The sequence below is a fragment of the Haplochromis burtoni genome, unplaced genomic scaffold (assembly GCF_018398535.1).
Source record: "Haplochromis burtoni strain Fernald_Lab_line unplaced genomic scaffold, NCSU_Asbu1 Contig_1627, whole genome shotgun sequence".
Taxonomy (NCBI): domain Eukaryota; kingdom Metazoa; phylum Chordata; class Actinopteri; order Cichliformes; family Cichlidae; genus Haplochromis; species Haplochromis burtoni.
In genome coordinates this window covers 7,735-27,012 of record NW_024583988.1, presented here as the reverse complement: position 1 = coordinate 27,012, position 19,278 = coordinate 7,735, and the positions used below count along the sequence as shown (strand labels likewise).

Here is a 19,278-nt window from a genome sequence, read left to right as displayed (position 1 = left end):
AGGAAATGTATTTACCATACTGTCCATCCAGTCCAGGGAGACCTGCATCTCCTGTAGGTCCAGGAAAGCTTTCTATTGATCTGGGTCCAGGAGGTCCAGGGATACCCGGGCTCCCTTTCAATCCAAAAGGACCTGATATACAGAAAGTAAAAAAATCTATTGCTATATATATTATTGCACATTGAATCTGCACATTTTTGATTTCATTGAAGTCTATTTCACCTGGTTCTCCTCTTTGTCCTTTTTGGCCGGGATACCCTGGAACACCGGGTTGGGAAACACCTCTTTCTCCCTTCAACCCTGGACTACCAGAAAGGCCGGGCCTACCTCCCAGAATTGCACCTAGATTAAAAAACATAAAGTTGTTAAATCTTTCATCTTTGCAAGCCTAAAACAATCAGACGTATGTTGACCCTGATGAAGAGGGTGAAAAGGTTGAGCTTTGCCAAAGCAGTATGCCTCACAGCTTTGAATAATGAACTTTCCTTTTCTGCAGACACACAAAGGGCCAAAATGCAAAACTGCTCATCGTTCCTCAGTTATCGAGCCATAACTACTTGATACATTCATCTATTCTTACTGGATCATGCTAAGATTAGCTTTAGCTTTGGATTATCTGGCTTATTGTACATCTCATTTTGGTTTACTGAGTACTGAGTGAGTAGTGAGCTGTGAAATAAAGCAAGAAATATAGAATCAGCTGGTGCGTGAAATGTGATTCTTGCCTGGGTTTCCAGACAGGCCTTTAGGTCCTGCTAGGCCATTAAGGCCATCCAAACCAGGTGGTCCGGGAAAACCTAAAATAACAAAAATAAAACAAACAAACAAAACATTAAAAACACTGGAAAAGACCATTTTTTTAACCTCATTTGGAAAAATCATTGTAAGATTAGTGTATGAATGTAGTGGATTTTCTTTTTTCCTTTCACCTTTAAACCCACGATTTCCAATGAATCCAGGCCGACCAGGAAGCCCATCAGGCCCCCTTCCTATTCCTGGCAATCCAGGCTGACCTTTTGGTCCAGGGAAACCAGGAGAGCCTGCAGAGAAGAAAAACGACATCTCAACACTTTCTGTAAATACAAATCTCTACGACGTCATGAAGGAATTACTGCAACAGGACTTTGTTTTCTTAGGAGTTACTCACCCATTATTCCATACCGCCCCTGTTCACCAAGAATCCCCTTCTGTCCGAGGAAACCTGGATTTCCTGAAAATCCATTATCGCCAGGTTCACCAACTTTCCCTTGGTCGCCTGTCGACATATTTAAAATGTTATAAAACTTCTGAAGAAATCAGAGATTGGAGACCAACTCTGATCTCCCAAAAAGCTTGTCCCACAGTACTAAGAATTTCTTCACCTGCACTAAATATATTTATTTTACTAAAAATAAAATATAAAGGAAATGTAAATTCTGATCCACGTCAACAAGTTTATAAAATATGACAACAACAACACTACAAGTGATGTGATGCTGGATGCTTTTCTTTATTTACAGAGATGTGAAAAGGGAAAGACCATCTCTGAATCGAGGAGGGGGCCTAAGGGTACATCTTTCACCATCTTACAATTGCTGTGATTGCAGCCGTTCCCCAACTCTCTGTGAATGGTACTCATGGCCATTGATCAGTGGTTGCTGATCAATGGCCATGACAAATAAAGTTTCACCGTAACCAAGTAAGGTGAGTCTTACCTGGGATCCCTGAATCTCCTTGTCGGCCTTTAAGTCCTGGTGCTCCAGGATAACCAAAAGTTTCTCCAGGTAGTCCTAAGAGAAGAAAGCATTTAAGTCAAAGGATGTTTGATTTGATTATGAACAGATGTAAAGAAGATGTTTATCACTGATGGTAGACTTCATATGTACTAGTGCTGTGCGATATGAACAAAATCTCATATCCTGATATAACACATTTATCGTCCCGACAACGATATAAATCACAAAAATGTAACATTTTCTGTAAATTCTGTGAATCTCGGGCAACTTGCGTGAAGCTGGGTGTCGTGTACCTTATTTGAGGTATTTTCATTAATGCATATTCCAAAATTTGACGTTTGAGAATACTGTATATTATCATCACGTCAGTTTATTTTGAAAAGTTGGAACAGAATCTTCGGCTTTATTGTGACACTTTTATGTGGAAAATAAACAAGCGGATGGCGGAGCCACATGCTGCAAACAACAATGCATGAAAACAGTCGCTTGCCCATGCATAGTGCGTTTTTTTTAAATAGAAGAGAACGTGAGAACTATTAGAAATTAATATAGCCACTACAATATTGCCGTAAACAGTTTATTTTGGGACACAACGAAACAAATGATAGTGTAATACAGATGTTCTCATATCATCATCCGATGCATATCTTTATATCCAACAGCACTAATATGTACTCTTACCTTTGGCACCAGGCCGACCAACTTCTCCAGGCCTTCCAGATAAACCTGGAAAGCCATTATTGCCCTAAAAACAAACAAACAAACATCCGAATTTTAATCTCTGCCTGGCAAAATTTGCTACATGTATATGCATCTTTTCTTACTTTTGGTCCCACAGTGCCGGGGAATCCCATAATTCCAGATTCTCCTTTTTGTCCAGAGAAGCCTGGAAGTCCTGTTTCCCCAGAAAGGCCAGGTTCTCCCGGCAGCCCTTTACTCACATCAGGGAAACCAGGAGCTCCAGGTCGTCCTGGACGACCAGGTGCACCTGGCTGACCCTTGTCACCTGTTAACCCAGAGAAAGATCAGAGTTTGTAACACAAGGTGATGGATGTTCACAGCAGCAAAAAGCAGTTAAATTCTTCATTAGAGAGCCTACATTTTGCAGAAGTGCGAACAGCTGCAGTTCCACTAGTGGGAACTTGGGGCTGGCTCTGAAGGTCAGTATCTGGAGACTCCCGTATGAAAGTGCTAAACTGTACAGCATGTTTTCAGCATGTAACAAAATGCTTTTTTAGGGGTTTACTGATAATTTCCCCCTTCTTTAAGAGCACAGTACAGATATTTGTTTTTGTTAACTAGAGGTATCCACAGACTAGATCTTCTGTCTGCTTTCATCTGTCCTGCGGTCTATGTAGCTCCCACAATTGTGTAAGTCCTCATCTATGAAAAAATTCCTTTTTTAACAAAATATGTAACAAATATGAATCTCTTCTCTAAATGATTTAAAATTCACCAGAAGATCCTAATAAAGTCTGCAGTTAATTTATGCCCTTCAGATTATCCGGTGACGTTCTGAAAGAAACAAAGCACCATGTTACCTCTGGGTCCAGTAAAGCCAGAAAGGCCGGTTATTCCAGGGTCTCCGATGTCTCCTTTCTGTACAAGATCAGATGGAAAAGGTCTACCAGGAAATCCGGGTGGACCAGGTAATCCTCTGTCACCTGCCAAAGTAAAAACAGAGGAATGTTGCCCAAAATTTAGGATGAGCATCTAATGGTGTGAGCCCTGCAGAAACCTACCAACCAATGGGAATGCCTTAGGACAAACGGAATTCAAATGTACAAAAACTAAATATCTGGGATGCTATTAAAAGTCTAACTTGTTCATGTGAGATTGTTTGCAGCAAGTGCCCTTTAGATGCTGTTGTGACAGAGCCAAGTATTAGGCGGGAACAAAACAAACAGTGGGGGAATTGTAGCCATGCGTAACCATGTCACACAGTTTGCCTCATGATAACCTCAAGGAGTAGCATTAGCATTGCTAATTCATTCTTTTATTGGCCCAGGATCAGTACACTTATTCCTTTGGGGGATATTTTACCTTTAGTTCCAAAGAATCCAGGCGACCCAGGGCGTCCATTTGCTCCAGGCACTCCAGGCTGTCCTTTCACTCCGGGAAATCCTGAACTGCCAGGAGGTCCCGCAAATCCAGGGAAGCCTATCATTCCTTGGATGCCTCTGTCACCTGTGGAAATTAGCATAGTTAGTCACTATTATGATATCTGTAACAAAGCAGAATGGCAGTGACAATGTCAGTAATACTGGACAGGTAACTGAAACATATGAAGCAGAGAAAAAAAGTGAAATGTTTGCCCGTCATTGGTTGGCTCTATTGCGCTAATAAGAATTAAAATGAACTGAGAGGTCGTGCTTCCCTTAGGCAGCATCATTCAAGGGTACAGCACACATTTTCTTTGTTATTCAGATGGCGCTCAGGTTTATCCATCCTCAAATCCTGACGACACAAACCTGCAAAAGTGTGCGTTAAACGGCAGGAATGTCTTACAGACATACAGACTTGATGACCTCTGACTTCTGATGAAACTGAGGTCATTGAACTTGGCCCTAAAAATCATGCAAACATATTGTCTAACCTAATTATCTGGGCTTCTACTAACACTGTGAGATATCTTGGAATTGTTTGACCAGATTTTGTAATTCATTGTTATCGGGCTGTCTTAAAAACTCCCTGAACAATCTTAATAAAGTAATCTTGTTCACCACCACACCATGGTCAGTACATTGCAGCATTGACCGTATTACTGATGTTCGTACAATGGTGATATGAATTCCCCAACCATGCCTTTATAATGTGGGAGTCAACCAGTAGGATCACTCTGTCCATCATCATAGTCAGTAAAGTCATGATCAACATCTAACACGACACCACTAAAAATGACAAACAAAAAAACTACTTCTGCAGACCCTTTCTTCCTGGCGTTCCTGGTATTCCATCTATAGTCCCTGGTCCTGGTAAACCGGGGCGTCCCCTTGTTCCTGGTAACCCAGTAGCACCAGGTCGTCCGGGAGTTCCTTTCATCCCAGCAGGCCCTGGGAAACCTGGTTCTCCTCTTTCTCCTTTCCGACCAGGGAAACCTGCCAATAATGGAAGGAGAGACAGTGAGAAAAACAAAACACTGACAACAATCTGACATTCATATAGACACATGGAAAAAGGGCTGCTGGCTAATTATCTGGAAAAGCATGCAGTCTTCGGGTGCTTACCAGATTTTAAAATTACACAAATACAACCTCAAATGAACAACAACACATTTCATAATGTAGTCCAAAAGTCAATAGTAGTTAGCATCACCTTTAGCAACAATAACTTGATAATGTTCTGCATGATTTTATCAGTCACATCATTTTCTAATAATCTTGGCTCAGTATTCTTGACAGCGTTACTTCAGTTCATGAAGGTTTACAGAAATTAATTTATGCACAGCTGAACACAGCATTTAAGTCATTGGTTCTGTTTCCATGTCTCCCCTGTGTCGATGCTCCATCACGCATGCTAACTTCTGTCTCCATGTTTATTCATCTGTTTCCCAGTCGTGTCTCTCGCTGCCTTGGTTCCCTGTGTTCAGTTAGTCCATACTTTAGTGTGTGTCTCATGTTTCCTGTTTTATTTTGATAGTCTGTTGTCCTGTCAGTTTTGCTTCCTCCCTGTCTGTTATGTCTGATTAGTTCCAGCTGTGTTTCCCTCTGTTTCCCATCATCTCGTTATCCTCCGTGTAATTAGTCTGCTGCCTGTTTTTTTGTTACTTAGTAACGCAGTAACACAGTAGCGTACGGTAAAGTAACAGTAATCTAATTACTTTGTTGTAGTAGTAATCCCTGACTTTTCTCTCTACTTGAAAAAGTAATCGGATTACATCACTTTTAACACATTACTGCCCATCTCTGCTAATGACCTTTAACATTTAACATGACAACTGAGCCCTGTAGAGTCTGAGATGTACCTCTTGCACATTTTCACTGAGCATTGCAGGACTGATTGAGGGCGAATTTGCTGGTAGGACCGCTCCTACACTTTTTACGCAATGCTTCTTCTTTTTGCTTTTGTTTTTGTTTATTAAATACACAATGCAACATGTTTTGTAGTTCATCTGAGGCTGTGTTTGCCTAATTTTAAGACCTGCTAAGGACCAGACTATCTTTATTATGTTCTTATAGGTACAACCTTAGAATTTAAGAGGCTAATCTTTCATTTTGACCATAACTGTATCATAATATAATAATATGTATTATTATCTTTTGTATGATGAATACACTTACCTCCGAACAATCAGGTTTTAAGCTAGTTTTTCTATCTTTTAACACACATATTAAAGCAGCCTTGCAAACAGCAACAACAATGCCATCACACATTTCTTTACAATACTTCATTGCTGCGATTGGTCTGTAATTGCACCCAGATTGCAGATTTTGTTGCAGAGACATGAAAGCTCAGTGTGGCTAATTTTGATACTCACATTACAGGAGAACCAGCCGATTGGTAATCATACTGTTTCTGAGTGCAATTCCAGACTAGCAAGGTTAAGCCATCTAAAGCACACTAACTGCTACTGTTTACATTCTTAAAAAATGAACCCATTTTCAGCACATCTGTGCTGCAAAGTTGCAGCTTATCACTTTTTGATCAATGCAAGGATGCGCTGAAAATAAGAAGTCCTTTCAAGAGTGTAAAATAAAAAGCTTCTAGCTTTGAGTTAAACAGCGTTTGCCCCCAAATCTTCAATTTTCACACAAACCTGTTACAGTTAATTCATCAAACACATCTGGAACTGATTAGACAGAAACACTTAGTTCACAATGAGGTTAGTCGTTTCTGCAAGTAAGAACAGCAAACAGTGGTTTTCACATTTCCTGCGGAAATGCTTTGTTTACAGAACTGTTACAAAATATCCATCTGGTTCAGTCTTTCTGTGGGGTGTGATGATGTCATTTCCTTCTAGCATCATAGTTTTATGTACTTTAAAATAGTTAGTGATGCAAACACAGTCAAATGGCACGATTATGATGAAGCACCTCATCAAACATAGGCAAAAGTCATCGTCTCTTAGATAATGAGGTAACACTATATTTGGAGGAGGTAAGCTGCTCCACCCCCTCCCAAAAGACAAAAATAAATAAAGAACAAAAATAAAAGAAAATAAATAAATTAATATGCCATTCAATTAATCAAAAATAATTTGAAAATAATAAATAATATAGGCATTAATGTTTTACTTTGCCTCTGTATTCATTCACCTTCATATTAATTACTTTCCTTTACCATCTTTTTTTTCCAGAGACGTGGTGTTACACCCCATACGAGACTCCACGACTGCACTGTGGAGATGGACATTTGTGTGCAGCGCAGATGAGAAATGAAGGCAGCAGTTCAAGTGTTTGTTCTAATACACCAACAGCAAGAGGATGGAGGAAATGCAAGCCAAGGGTGGCGCGGCTGGGAGGGAGGAGAGATGGACAATGGGACGAGGGAAAGAGTGTCTCACCTGGGCAGCCTATAACGAGTGACCCAACACCAACAAAAAAAGGATGGAGGGATGAGAGGATGGATGGAGATGATGATGGTGGTGGTGGTGTTGGGAAAAAAGATGAAAGTGACAAGGAGGAAGAACAGAGACATGGAAAAATACAACAATACAAAAACAAAGAGGGAGAAGACATTCTCGTGGGTGATGCAGTGTTTGATAGACAACACGATTCAAACGGGCAACTGTGATGATGGAGACTGTGAAAGAACGATGTGAACAAAAGAGGAATGAACCAGAGCTGGTGCAGGGATGAGAGGTGAAGGATTTCAGTAGAGATCACAACAAAGTCATATTTCACCTTCTTTTGCAATAATTCACACTAAGAATCTCTCAAAGGTACAAATTCGAGTGTAAAATGTGCAAAAAATATAACAAAACCCCCAAATCATTTCTTTCTCTCACCTGGTGGTCCTCTCAGACCCTTACTACCATCAGGGCCAGGTGGACCAGGAATGCGACCATCTGGGTCACCTGGAGGCCCAGGAAGGCCAGGATTACCAGGAAAACCGTTAACTCCGCGTTCTCCTTTTCGACCAGGAGCACCAGGACGTCCATCAAACCCTTCAAGAACAGACTTTGTTTACAAAGTGTTGCTTGCAGAAGCATTTGAATGCTAAGTCAGCTGGCATTTGTTATTTCAGGACACCCATCGAATACTATGTTTTTATTTGTTTTTATTAAAATAAGTAACTGACTTAAATCCTGCTACCCACCAGGCATTCCGGGTCCTCCAGGTGTTCCCGGCTGGCCCTTGTCTCCAGGAATTCCTGGTAAACCGTTCTGACCAGGAAATCCAGGTGTAGCTCCTAGCACCTCTCCAGGCTGGCCCTTGGCTCCAGGACGGCCTTGGAGACCGTCCTTACCCCTGGGCCCATCAAAACTCTGCCCTGGGATACCTGGAATACCAGGGTCCCCTCTGGGTCCAGTGAAACCTGCAGGGAATGACATCCCGAGCAACGCATTAAAATGCACAACAGTGAAGTTGGAAGCACCCTCTCTATCACTCTCTCTGTGACAGGAAGTTGTAACCAACCAAGGTTAAGGACAGGAAACTGTCAAAGATCAAGGTTAACGATTAAATATCGATAGACTGAATGTGGGGGAAATTCAGAATTTTTGATTTCAGATGAAGTTCTGGGTGCACTCTGAATGTAAGCAGTTTATGTGAACAGATGTTTTGACAATTTGTCCCAGTTAATCAGTCTGCTATCACAAACAGATTGCATGTAATTACCACTTGATCCTATTTAATCACAAAGTGATAGCAGACTGACTGTCTTTTTGCCATTTTAACGCCATCTTGAAACACCAAGGTTGCTTTGAAGACATCACCTGCCCATGCGCATGGTTGTAGACGTGGCCCCTGCAACGCGAACATTTCAAGATCTCCATGTTTATTGACATGTTTTAAACATGTCATTTTGTTTATGGCACAGCCTCCAGTAACTGCCTAATCATAAATGCAGCACTAGAAGCAAAAGAAAAACCTGTCAGGGGCTGGGTCTGTGACCCGGTGTTTTGGGTTTATTTTGTATTTGTGATTTTATTATGTTAAGATTGAGATAATATTAAGTTCTGGTGTTATCATTTAGTTGGGGTTTAGTTGAGTTTTATTCTAGTTTTTGTTCCATCAATGTCTCCTGATTTACGAGTCGTTTCCTGTCCTCTGTGTTTTCACTTTCATTTATGCCAGTGCATTAGTCTCTCCCTTCTGATCCATGTTCTAATTGTCACCCTTGTGCTGTCGTGTCTATGCTCCATTATGTTTCCTGCTTGATTTTGTAAGTCTTGTTTCCATGTTCAGTGTGTTTAGTTTTGCTTCCCCTGTGGCATCATGTTTATTTGTTTCAGCTGTGTTTCCCCAGCTGTTTCCACTTCCAGCATTACCCTTCGGTGTGTTTAAGTCGCCCATCTTCCTCTGTTGAGTGTCGGGCTGTTTGGTTGTCTTCATGTCAAAGTTTCCAACTGTCCGGGTTCATGTTCATGCTCATACTCATTTTCATTTTCATGTTTTGATTATTTCACAGTTACATTTTTGCATGTTCGCATTCAGTTTCATGTCCTTGCCTCGTTCTTCTATTTCTTTTGTATCTTGTGTCTGCTTTTGGGTCCAATTCATAAACACACCAGCTATCCCTGCCATGTAATTGCATTATAAGAAGGCCTAAATCAGAGATTAGAGGATAATTAAATTAATTACACAATTCAATTCACATTACAATAAAAAAAACTTTGAGTTTCATTTGTAATTATTTGACTTTTGCATGTTATATCTTATTGCAGTCTGGTACAGAGAAACCCCACCACGCAATTTTACCTTCAGGTCCACGCACGCCTCCGGTGCCGGGGTCTCCTCTTTCTCCTTTGGGGCCATCAAACCCTGGACGTCCAGAGGGCCCTTGCAGCCCTGGTTTACCTTTAAGACCTGGCAAAGAGGCACAATCATTCTGATGATTTGTTTCCCCAGTTTGTAAGCAATAGTCACAACAACATTACAAGCAGTAATACAGACAAAGTTGTTTCATAAAATTATTAATGAGCATATTCATCTTATTTCTGTAAACACTGATTGAGAATCTTAATAGATCAACTACAAAACCTAGAGCCACAAAGTAAAATCATGCAATTTGCACCTGTATCTACAAATGAACAATGTGAAAGTGCATGCAAAGAGGACCTATTATGCTTTTCTCCATTTCCTGTTGTTCCATTGGTAGATTGGTGCATTAAACGTGGGCAACGTTTGAAATGTTGAGGTCATCTTGTGTAAAATTAAACTACTACGATCTATTCTTGGATCCGTGATGTCATAGAGAGGGATAGGCAGCCAATCAGAGAACATATGGTGTAAAGGTGTGTGTGTCTGTTTGTGCCTAACTGTGATCATCATAGAGTTTAAGGCTTTAAGGCTGTAAAATCACCATAAGACATCTGTTAAATCGTACCTGGTTGTCCAAGGAAACCGGAATCGCCTGGGTCTCCTGCCTCACCCGTAAATACGCAAGGCAGAGTTTGTCCTGGTAGCAGTCATACACAGGTTAGCATTCAGACTTCAAGCATTTGAATACACATTTAGAGTGAACACTTGGACACATAATAGCACATCTACAAATGTATACCTATTTATATATAAACACAGTTTTAGAGTTGTGTATTCTTTTCAACTAATCAAATCAGGGCAAAGAGTTGAAGTAGCGCAATGTAGCACAGGTCAAAATCACATGTTAAATACAAACAAAGACTTCAGTATAGTGAAACATCAACTTTAACACCATTGTAGACATATGTGATAATGTATTATTAGAAATAACTGCAAGATAAACACAGTGACACAGTAAAATGTTGGATAATTATATTCAGTGAATGTTTTGTTGAGGTGCTGATTGTCTATCGCCTCCACTCACGCCAACAGAGACTTTTTGTGCAGGGAGTTAGAAGCAAATTCATTATATTAAGAAGATAATGGGAATTAGAAATCCAGTGCAGGCTTTGTGTTTCATTTCATTCATTAATTAAAAGCATTTAGCAGAGGCTTGGCTTGAAAACATGCGCAAGATTTCAGCAGCTTTGATTGGACGCCGAGCGCGTATAAACAGCCCTGAAGCTCGACAGTCAATCATTGACTGACTGGGCCTGAGTGGAAACCCTGAAGATGCAGGGAGCGAGAAGCTTCCATCGGCCTCGTCATGAACAAATGATTGACAGTTAGCCAGTAGTTTCCAGAGTGCACTATGTTTCCCATGATTAAAGGAGGCTGGGGCTTTTTCTGAAAAGACTTCCCTTATGAAACATTTATAAGCTGTAATAAGACCTCAAACAATAGTCTGGGCTCCCAGACTGTGAAAAATATCTTTGACACAATGCTTTTTGACAGAGCTGCAGAAACACTGGAGTTTCTTAGGTGTTTACCAAGGGTCTACTAATATTACAAGGGCAGAATGATAAAAAGGATAAACATGGGCTATTTAGGAAAAATGCATAACCTGGCAACCCAAAGCTAATGAATGGCTTACATCCAGGCTATCACATCATTAACCCTCTGAGATCTAAGTCATCATCTGTGCCAAACCTAAGCTTAACTATAACCCCAAGCAATCAGAATCATTCTTTCTTTTTATGCCCAAATCTTGGCAATTAGGGAACAAAGACAACAACTTTTGTTTAACCAGATTATAGGCTTAGGTTTGGATTATGATCACAAGTTATTTTGTCTCCCTAAATATACTGAGTAATTTTTCCCTTTTCTATCTTCGAGGTCCTACAGGCCTGACTAAAGCAAAACCCATGGTTATATTTTTAATGGTCATCATTGATACCATGTCTTCTTTTCTCTCTGTTTTAGTTTCATGAATTATGACATTTACAGTTCTTTACACACTACTGCAATAACTTTGGACCCAACTGTTTGTGGGAGGTTTACTGGCCTAAAAAGTTTCTCTAGTTTCTGAAAGTCATATAATTGAAGCATCATTCATTGAATGTGGAATGCTCGTTTTTTGAAACCCATCGGACAGACCAAACAGGTTGCTTCCATTGTAAACAGCAGCAGCATATTCATCCACCAGCTGCTCGTCTGCCTGCAACTAACTCTAGAGGTTCTGTCGAAGGCTCACTAGCCTGGCTGGTGGATAAAAGAATCAGTTACCCACCCTGTCCCTCCTCGGCGTCATTAAGCCCTTCACAGATGCTTTCACCTGGATAGATACACATGCACAAAGGAGGTCAGAGAGACGAGGGGATGGATGGATGGGGGAGATAAAGACAGGTAGAGAGAGAGGGAGAGGCAGAAGGTGGCAGCATACAAAGCCAGTTAGGTTGATTTGCATGCCCCAATAAAGCCATTGAGTTGGGTTTTCATCACAACAGGTATCAGCAAATCAGCAATAAGTTCATTCAGTTCAGGCAAAAACAGGTTATTGCCGTCAACATGAGAGGAGAGAGAGGAAGGAGGGGCATCTGTGCGCCAGCGATGCATCCAAACACTTCGTTCTCTCTTAACTCCTACCAGCGACAATAACCTTCATATTAAAAGCAAAAATTAATCAGTCGTCATGGTATGAAAGCACACATTCATACTAAAGATGAGTGGCCAGCTGCTGCCGAAAGGTTTGTGTCATTTAGTCTCAGGAAGATGCGGGCGTCTGCTGCCGCCATCATTTTATATTCATTGTGGCTGTAGCAAAAAACTGAAAAGTGTAGCTAGAAGCTGACTGTTGATAAGCTAAAAAAAAAAAGATTTGCAAAGGAAAAAACACACAAAAACGATGTTTTGGTTTGGTTATGTAAATTTAGTTTAGCAGCAGATTTTTGGGTAAAAAGCCAGACATGGCAAACATCAAACTTCTCACCTGTTCTGAGACTAAACAAGCACAGTCGTTTTAGCTTAATCAGCAAATACATCATCATCATTAAGCATCAATCATTCCATTAAGGAAGCAGTTTATAGATTGTTGGCTGCAGGTGAAGTGTGTAAGTACATTAATGGAGACCGTTAATCATTTCGTTAATCGTTTGCTGCTGCAGCCGAGGAAACACGGAGAGCAGGAAGCTGCTTTGGAAGAGGAAATCTAACAAGAGCCACAAGCTCTGTCCAAGTCCTGGACAGGCTGCCTCACAGAGGTCTTATAATGATCTAGCATGTGAGGACGATAACTGTTGTGTGCTGAGGATGGACAGTGATGGGATGAGGTGGTGTGGATATCGCCCTGTGGAAGAAGACTGTATGACACACATTCACATATTTTATGTCATTCTCTGTCTCACGGACACACACTCAAAACACCATTATTTACCTTTCTCTCCAGGTGAACCCGGTATACCTGGAGAACCAGGTATACCGGGTTCTCCAGGGTCTCCACGCAAGCCGGGTGCTCCATCATAGCCAATGCCCGGCTCACCAGGGCCTCCAGGACGTCCCTTAGAACCTGGAAACCCTTGAAATCCTTTTTCTCCCCTTGAGCCGATGCCTGCATCACCCTAGAGAGGAGAGGAGAGAAGAGAAGAGAAGAAAGGAAAGGAAAGGATAGGAAAGGAAAGGAAAGGAAAGAAAAGGAAAGGAAAGGAAAGGAAAGGAAAGAAAAGAAAGGAAAGGAATGAGAAATGGAAGAGGGAATGGAAAATAAGGAAACAGGAAAGAGGATAGGCCATTAAAGGAAAGAGAAAACCAAGAAGAAGGAGAAAAGGAAAGTTAGAGGAAATATAAGAAAAAGAAAGTAAAGAAAGCAAAAAAGGGAAAGCAAAGAAGGTGAGTGGTAGAAAATATGAGTAAAACAAAAGAAGGATAATGAAAAGGTGGGAGAGAAAACAGAAGACAAAAGAAAATAAAAGGAAGGAAAAGAGAAAAGGGAAGGAAAGAGATGATAAAATACAAAATAAAAGGGGAAGAACAGAAAGGCACAGAAATGATACAGGAGAAGAAATGAAATAAGGGAATGAGATGAAAAGACAGCGAGAGACGAAAAACAAAAGAAGAAGAAAGGGGAAAAAACGAAATGAAAGGACAGAAAATATATGAGAGGAAAGAGGAAACAACGATCCTCATTTGGACGTCTTTTTAAAAACGTATTAAATGAAAATCTTTCTGAAGATGAACTAATATGTAAACTGTGTTTCGAAGGACTCACTGGGGGTCCAGGAAATCCAGGGAAGCCAGGCAGCCCGTCTCTTCCAGGATTTCCTGTTTCACCTGTAGGTCCTCTGGGTCCAGGATCTCCTATGACTCCCTTCAACCCCAGATTTAGGGTGGGGTAATATGGAGCCCCCTTCTCTCCCTTACGCCCGGGGAAGCCCCGCTGACCAGGAGGACCCTGCAGAGTTACAGAAATGTGAAACTTCAGAAACTGGTATGCATGCATTTAAATTACTTATCATTATGATTAATACGATGATGATGATGATTATTATTATTAATAATTCCCATTCAAGTCATATCAAGGGCAGGGTTTTGCTTACACTAGGTCCTGGACGACCACTGAAGCCTAGTGAACCGGGGTCTCCAAGAAAACCCTTCACCCCAGGCAGGCCAGGACTGCCATTGGTTCCTGGACGTCCAGGTGGTCCATCTAACCCCGAGAAGTCTCCTCCAGAACATCTGCAGTCACCAGGGTCGCCTGCGGGACGGCGGGATTAAGAATTGTAGATTGTCGCACTTTTGCTTCCATTTCCAGTAGTTGTGTTTTAGTTTCCTTGAATACCAATGCTTCGTATTTGTATTTTGCTGCTTGCTTTTCATGTGTGGGTAAACTCCTCACTCACCTCTTCACTTCTCGGCAACAATTTTGACTCATTTTGAAAAACGCGATGATTTAAATATATTTTTTGCGAGAAACAAATCATTTCATTTCATGAAGTCTGCATATCTGTGTGTACCTCTAAACCCTTTGGCACCAATGTTTCCTGGAAATCCTGTGGGACCAGGCGGCCCGGGGCCTCCAGGGGGAGCAGTTGGTAGACCTTCAGAGTCACCTGCACAAACACACACGCAAAGCTACACCCATTAGAGGTTACACTGACCGCAAAGTAGTTTTAAAAGTCACAAATTGTTACTTTAAGATTTTACACAAACACTTTATACTTGTTTAAGTTTCTTGAACTGATTTATTGCTTCTGCTTTTGAAACCAAGCTTTCAATAACCGGAAAAGGAATTACTCAAGCCAGCAGAGCGGAAGTGCGGCTTGAAACCACAGTTTAAAATCAGGTTAGTTTGCTTTGTTTGGTTTTCAGATTTGACAAAAGATTTAAGCTGCTGTTGCAAGATGAGAGGCTTATTTTTTGTCATCTTAAAATGTAAAACAACATGAACCCCTTCAGTGATTTTACATCGACCGTCATGGTTAAGAGCTACTCACCAGAAGCAGCATGCACAGCCTGTTGCAGTTCGGAGCCTTACCCCGGCAACGAAAATACCCAAACACAGTCATCTTCCATGCCAGTGAAATCATCTTTTGGATGTTTTTCCAATGATTTCCTTTCAGTATGTTTCACAGACTGTTTCTTCCTGTGTTTCCATGTGTTTGTTTTAGAAATAAACAGTCATTAAAGAAATCTTTTGCTAGCAAGCGTTAATGTCCACGTGAGATCTGTGAATTACGTTCACAGCAGGCGACACCTTGTCACCAGAGATGAGAGAAGCAGCTTGGATCAGTAGAGAGAGCCTCTCATATCCAAGACTGAAGCTGGCTACACTCTATACTAACAACCGCTCCCTCCACAGCACAGAAGTGATCAAATAAAGCATTGTGGCAGCTAGATGCTGGCTGTGAAAGTTGAGTCTGCGGTTTTGAATTTCACTTTGGCAGCGTGATTGTTGCTGGCGAGTTTCAAAGAAATATGGCTGCCTTTGGGATACCTGTAGGACTGACCTGTATCAGGATAGATGTAGCAGGGCTCAGCGTTTGTGCCTTGAAGGACAGCAAAGTCAGTCAGCTGTTATATTTGAAAGTGTTTCTATGTCTTGTCTTTCACTTCTACCGAGTAGTTGAATTTTATTGTGTTTAAGATGTAAAAACCTATTTTTTATATACTGAAAAATATTTTGCTTCAATCCCCGTAACCCCAACAGTAACAGAAACTGAGCACAACTTACACAACAGTCAAAGCTCAAACATGTATAAGAAAATTAGGAGGAAATAAAAATAAAGCTGTACTTTCAAATATTCGGTTTCTACTTCTGCTTGCCTGAGAGGGAAGGACCACAGAGCTTTATCTGCTGTTTTTGTGTAAATGTACCTGGAGGGCCTTGAGGTCCAGGAAGGCCACTGGGTCCTGGGGGCCCAGGGAGTCCTGGGAAACCTTCAAAACCAGTGGGCCGTAAGCCGGGGTCACCCACTTCTCCTTTTACACCTTTGGGCCCAGGAGGACCTCGAAGACCTGTGTGCACAGACAGCTTCTGTTGTCTAAAGATCATTACTGATGGTGGTTAATCCTCCGTGATCAGTGTGAATTTGTGTGTATTACCTGGACCAAAACGATCAGGTCCTGGTTGGCCGGGAGGTCCTGGAAAGCCTTGAGGTCCCTGGTCACCCTGGGGTCCTGGAAAGCCACGTAAACCCGAGTCCCCTGGAGGTCCTGCAACCAATCACAGAAGAGGTGGTTAAAGGGCCGGTGGTTCACAGGAACACATGTGTAAAAAAAACTCAAGGTGTTACCTTGAATAGCATAACCCCCATTAACAAAAGAGCTAGGTCCTGGGGGTCCGGGGTCTCCCTGGTCTCCCTACAAGGTGCACCCAAAAAACAGGTTAGAGCAGAAATATTGATGGTATCATCTCTCTAAACCAACATATAGATAAGTAACCATTTTCAGTTAGCTAACCATAAAACCCAGAGGGTGCATCTGAAAATGTGTCATTGTGGCAGAGTGATATTAACATTTTGTGCTTTCAGTGATGCTCGTTTGCTCTTCTGGCTGTAATGAGCTGTTGTTGAGTTACTGCCTTCTTCTCAGCTCAGAGTAGTCAAGCCGCTCTCCTTTGATATTAACAAGGCATCTTCACCCACCTTGCTTCCTCATTCTTTGCTCGGTTTGAACCTCAGCAGGTCATCTTGACCATGTCAACATGTCCAAATACGACTGCTGCCATATTATCAGCTGATTAGATATATGTTACCAAGAAGTCAAAAGGGTTTAATGAAATGTCCTGTAACTGCTAAGCTAGGGTAGTGTCTATAAATGAAGATCCGTGATTAGGCAATTTAATTATTGTTAATGTTTTATATTAAAAAATATCCGCTTTTACAAGTCGTCATTACCTCTGTAACAAGAGTAGTATATGTGACAGATAGAGCAATAAAAATTGCTACCATCAGTGTGAGCACAGTAGCCCCATCTGCTGGTGAAATAGCAGAGAAGCTTTATACAAACTTTGCCCTTTCAGCTGCTGCCTTCATGCCTACGGCGTGTGGATCTGATATATTGTGGTGTTATAAATTCACAGGTTCACTACAAATGATATAAAAGTTCTTTTTAGTAAGAAATGTTGATGTCTCTTTATAATAAATAGGAAAACACAGCTGTAAGAAAATACCCCTGACTTGTACCATACATCTGCTTTAGAGGAACAGTGATTCTACCTTGAATCCTGGGTATGCCGATGAGCCTGGGGTGCCTGGACGTCCTTTGGGTCCCTGGGTGGAAGAAGAAAAATGAATCTAAATTGAACATACTGTACAGGTTTAAAGACTAATGGCTATCATGCCGTGCAGCAGGGGTGTCTGTGTTGACAATAATATATATATTTTGTCATGAGTTAGGAAATAAGAGGATGCAGTAACTCCTGAGTTTCCTATAGATATTATGAGGTTATGTGAAGTGTACTTCGAAGTATGTACTGTATTTTTTCTTGGTTTTTGTGGGACTTTTTGGTTGTGAATGCACATGAATATGATTCTTAACATGGAGTAAGGGCAACAAATGTGTTGCTCTTTTTTTCTATGATTTAAGACCATCAACTACATTTTTACATATTACTCTGTGCTTGCAGTCTTACAAACCCTACCTGCAGTCCTGGAACACCGGGCGGTCCGTTAAACCCTGGAGCCCCCTGCTTGGCAGAAACACAAACAACACCCACCACAGAAGAAGAGGAAATGGTGAGAGGAGTTCCCCTCACAAAGGGAAATAAGGAAGGAATTTCAAACAGTAATGTCACTAAATGCACTTTAACTGAAGCCAAAAAGCAGCAGTCTTACTCTGCTCCCGGGGTATCCAGGAATGCCCTTTTCTCCATATTCTCCAGGATAGCCAAAGGGTCCCTGTGATTCAGCGACAAAAAGGAAGGTCTCCTGAATCACAATTTCTCCTAAAATGCATCTTGCATGGTGGGCATGAAATAAAACATAAACAAGCAAACTGTTTGAATACTTACAGGTAGGCCGGGTATTCCAGGGTATCCTTTAGTTCCCTTTGGACCGGGGTCACCCTTTGAGAGAGGCAACGAGAGAGCAAAGTAAACAACAGCAAAAAATCCATCCTTGTTACGCACTCCATCCCCATTTGTTTTTCATCCATTGCCTTTAATAAATCATGGATCCTGTTCACGTGTGGTTTCTTCTTTGCGCGGTAGAGCTTTAACTGGCATTTTGTGGATGAATTTGTGGAAGTGTTCCTGAGCCCATGGAATGATTTCCATGAGTGAATCATTCCTGTTTTTAATGCCGCGCCGTCTGAGCACCCAGAGATCACAGACAACCAACAGGAATCTTTGGATTCCCCCAGATTCTCCAAATCTTTTGATATTATGCGCTGTAGATGACGACATATTTTAAGTATTAATAATTTGATATTGAAGCACATTATTATGAAATTATTCGACAATTTGCAAAATGTTGAACCTCTGCCCTGCATTACTTCTGAGAGGCTCTTTTTATATCCAGTCATGTGACTCACCTTTGGCCAGTTAACCATTTTTCTTAAAATTACGCATTTTCTCAGCTATTCATAAAATATTTGCAAATCATTGCATTCAGTTCTTATCTAGAGCACATTTAAAGCGTCACAATTTGGGGGATAAGTGGGTTTTGTATTTAATTGTGCTAAAATCAGGATCGTCTGCGACAGTCATAGTTTGCTGGACAGTCAAGTAGACGTACTCCTCTTGTTGAAATGCATGCAGCACTGTTGTGCCTCAAGTCTGTTGCATGTAATTTAATAACAGTGACTGTTAGTGCCTCCCTAATTTACAGTTTTGATGAAGTGGAATTAAAGACGTCATTTTTCCACATCTTTTCCTTCCATTTGTCTCTTATTCACGTAGCCTGAGGTTTATTATTTGACCTTCCAGCTGTGAAACCTTTACTGACTCAGGCATGCAAAAGGTCTTATAAAAGTCTGGAGATCACTGAGGTCTCGGAGCAAGAGCTACCAAAAGAAAGGATTGTCATTATCGTGATGTATGTGGCGTTTTTCCATCACTGTGCGGCTGTGATCTGATTTAATCCTGCTTCAGTCTGATAAAAACAACACCTTGCTAAGAAAACGGTCTCATGCAGCTCGTCATTTAACAGCTTAATGTGGCTGCT

General features: G+C 41.2%; 1 protein-coding gene across 1 annotated transcript in view; it reads right to left on the bottom strand.

Moving 5' to 3' along the window:
- LOC102306118 (collagen alpha-6(IV) chain) overlaps nt 1-18,179 on the bottom strand; it is a gene marked incomplete at its 5' end in the record, with an annotated part of 22,520 nt that extends 4,341 nt beyond the window's left edge. Inside the window, 29 exon segments of the mRNA XM_042217140.1 lie at nt 16-132; nt 223-342; nt 726-797; nt 930-1,040; nt 1,148-1,255; nt 1,695-1,769; nt 2,397-2,460; nt 2,540-2,721; nt 3,257-3,379; nt 3,759-3,902; nt 4,643-4,813; nt 7,219-7,227; nt 7,663-7,821; nt 7,974-8,192; nt 9,578-9,685; nt 10,206-10,277; nt 11,910-11,954; nt 13,053-13,236; nt 13,884-14,066; nt 14,212-14,369; nt 14,629-14,724; nt 15,622-15,660; nt 15,989-16,129; nt 16,217-16,327; nt 16,408-16,474; nt 17,332-17,385; nt 17,757-17,801; nt 17,950-18,012; nt 18,126-18,179. Of these exon segments, the coding sequence (XP_042073074.1) occupies nt 16-132; nt 223-342; nt 726-797; nt 930-1,040; nt 1,148-1,255; nt 1,695-1,769; nt 2,397-2,460; nt 2,540-2,721; nt 3,257-3,379; nt 3,759-3,902; nt 4,643-4,813; nt 7,219-7,227; nt 7,663-7,821; nt 7,974-8,192; nt 9,578-9,685; nt 10,206-10,277; nt 11,910-11,954; nt 13,053-13,236; nt 13,884-14,066; nt 14,212-14,369; nt 14,629-14,724; nt 15,622-15,660; nt 15,989-16,129; nt 16,217-16,327; nt 16,408-16,474; nt 17,332-17,385; nt 17,757-17,801; nt 17,950-18,012; nt 18,126-18,179 (3,094 nt within the window).
- Nucleotides 18,180-19,278: the final 1,099 nt, after the last annotated feature.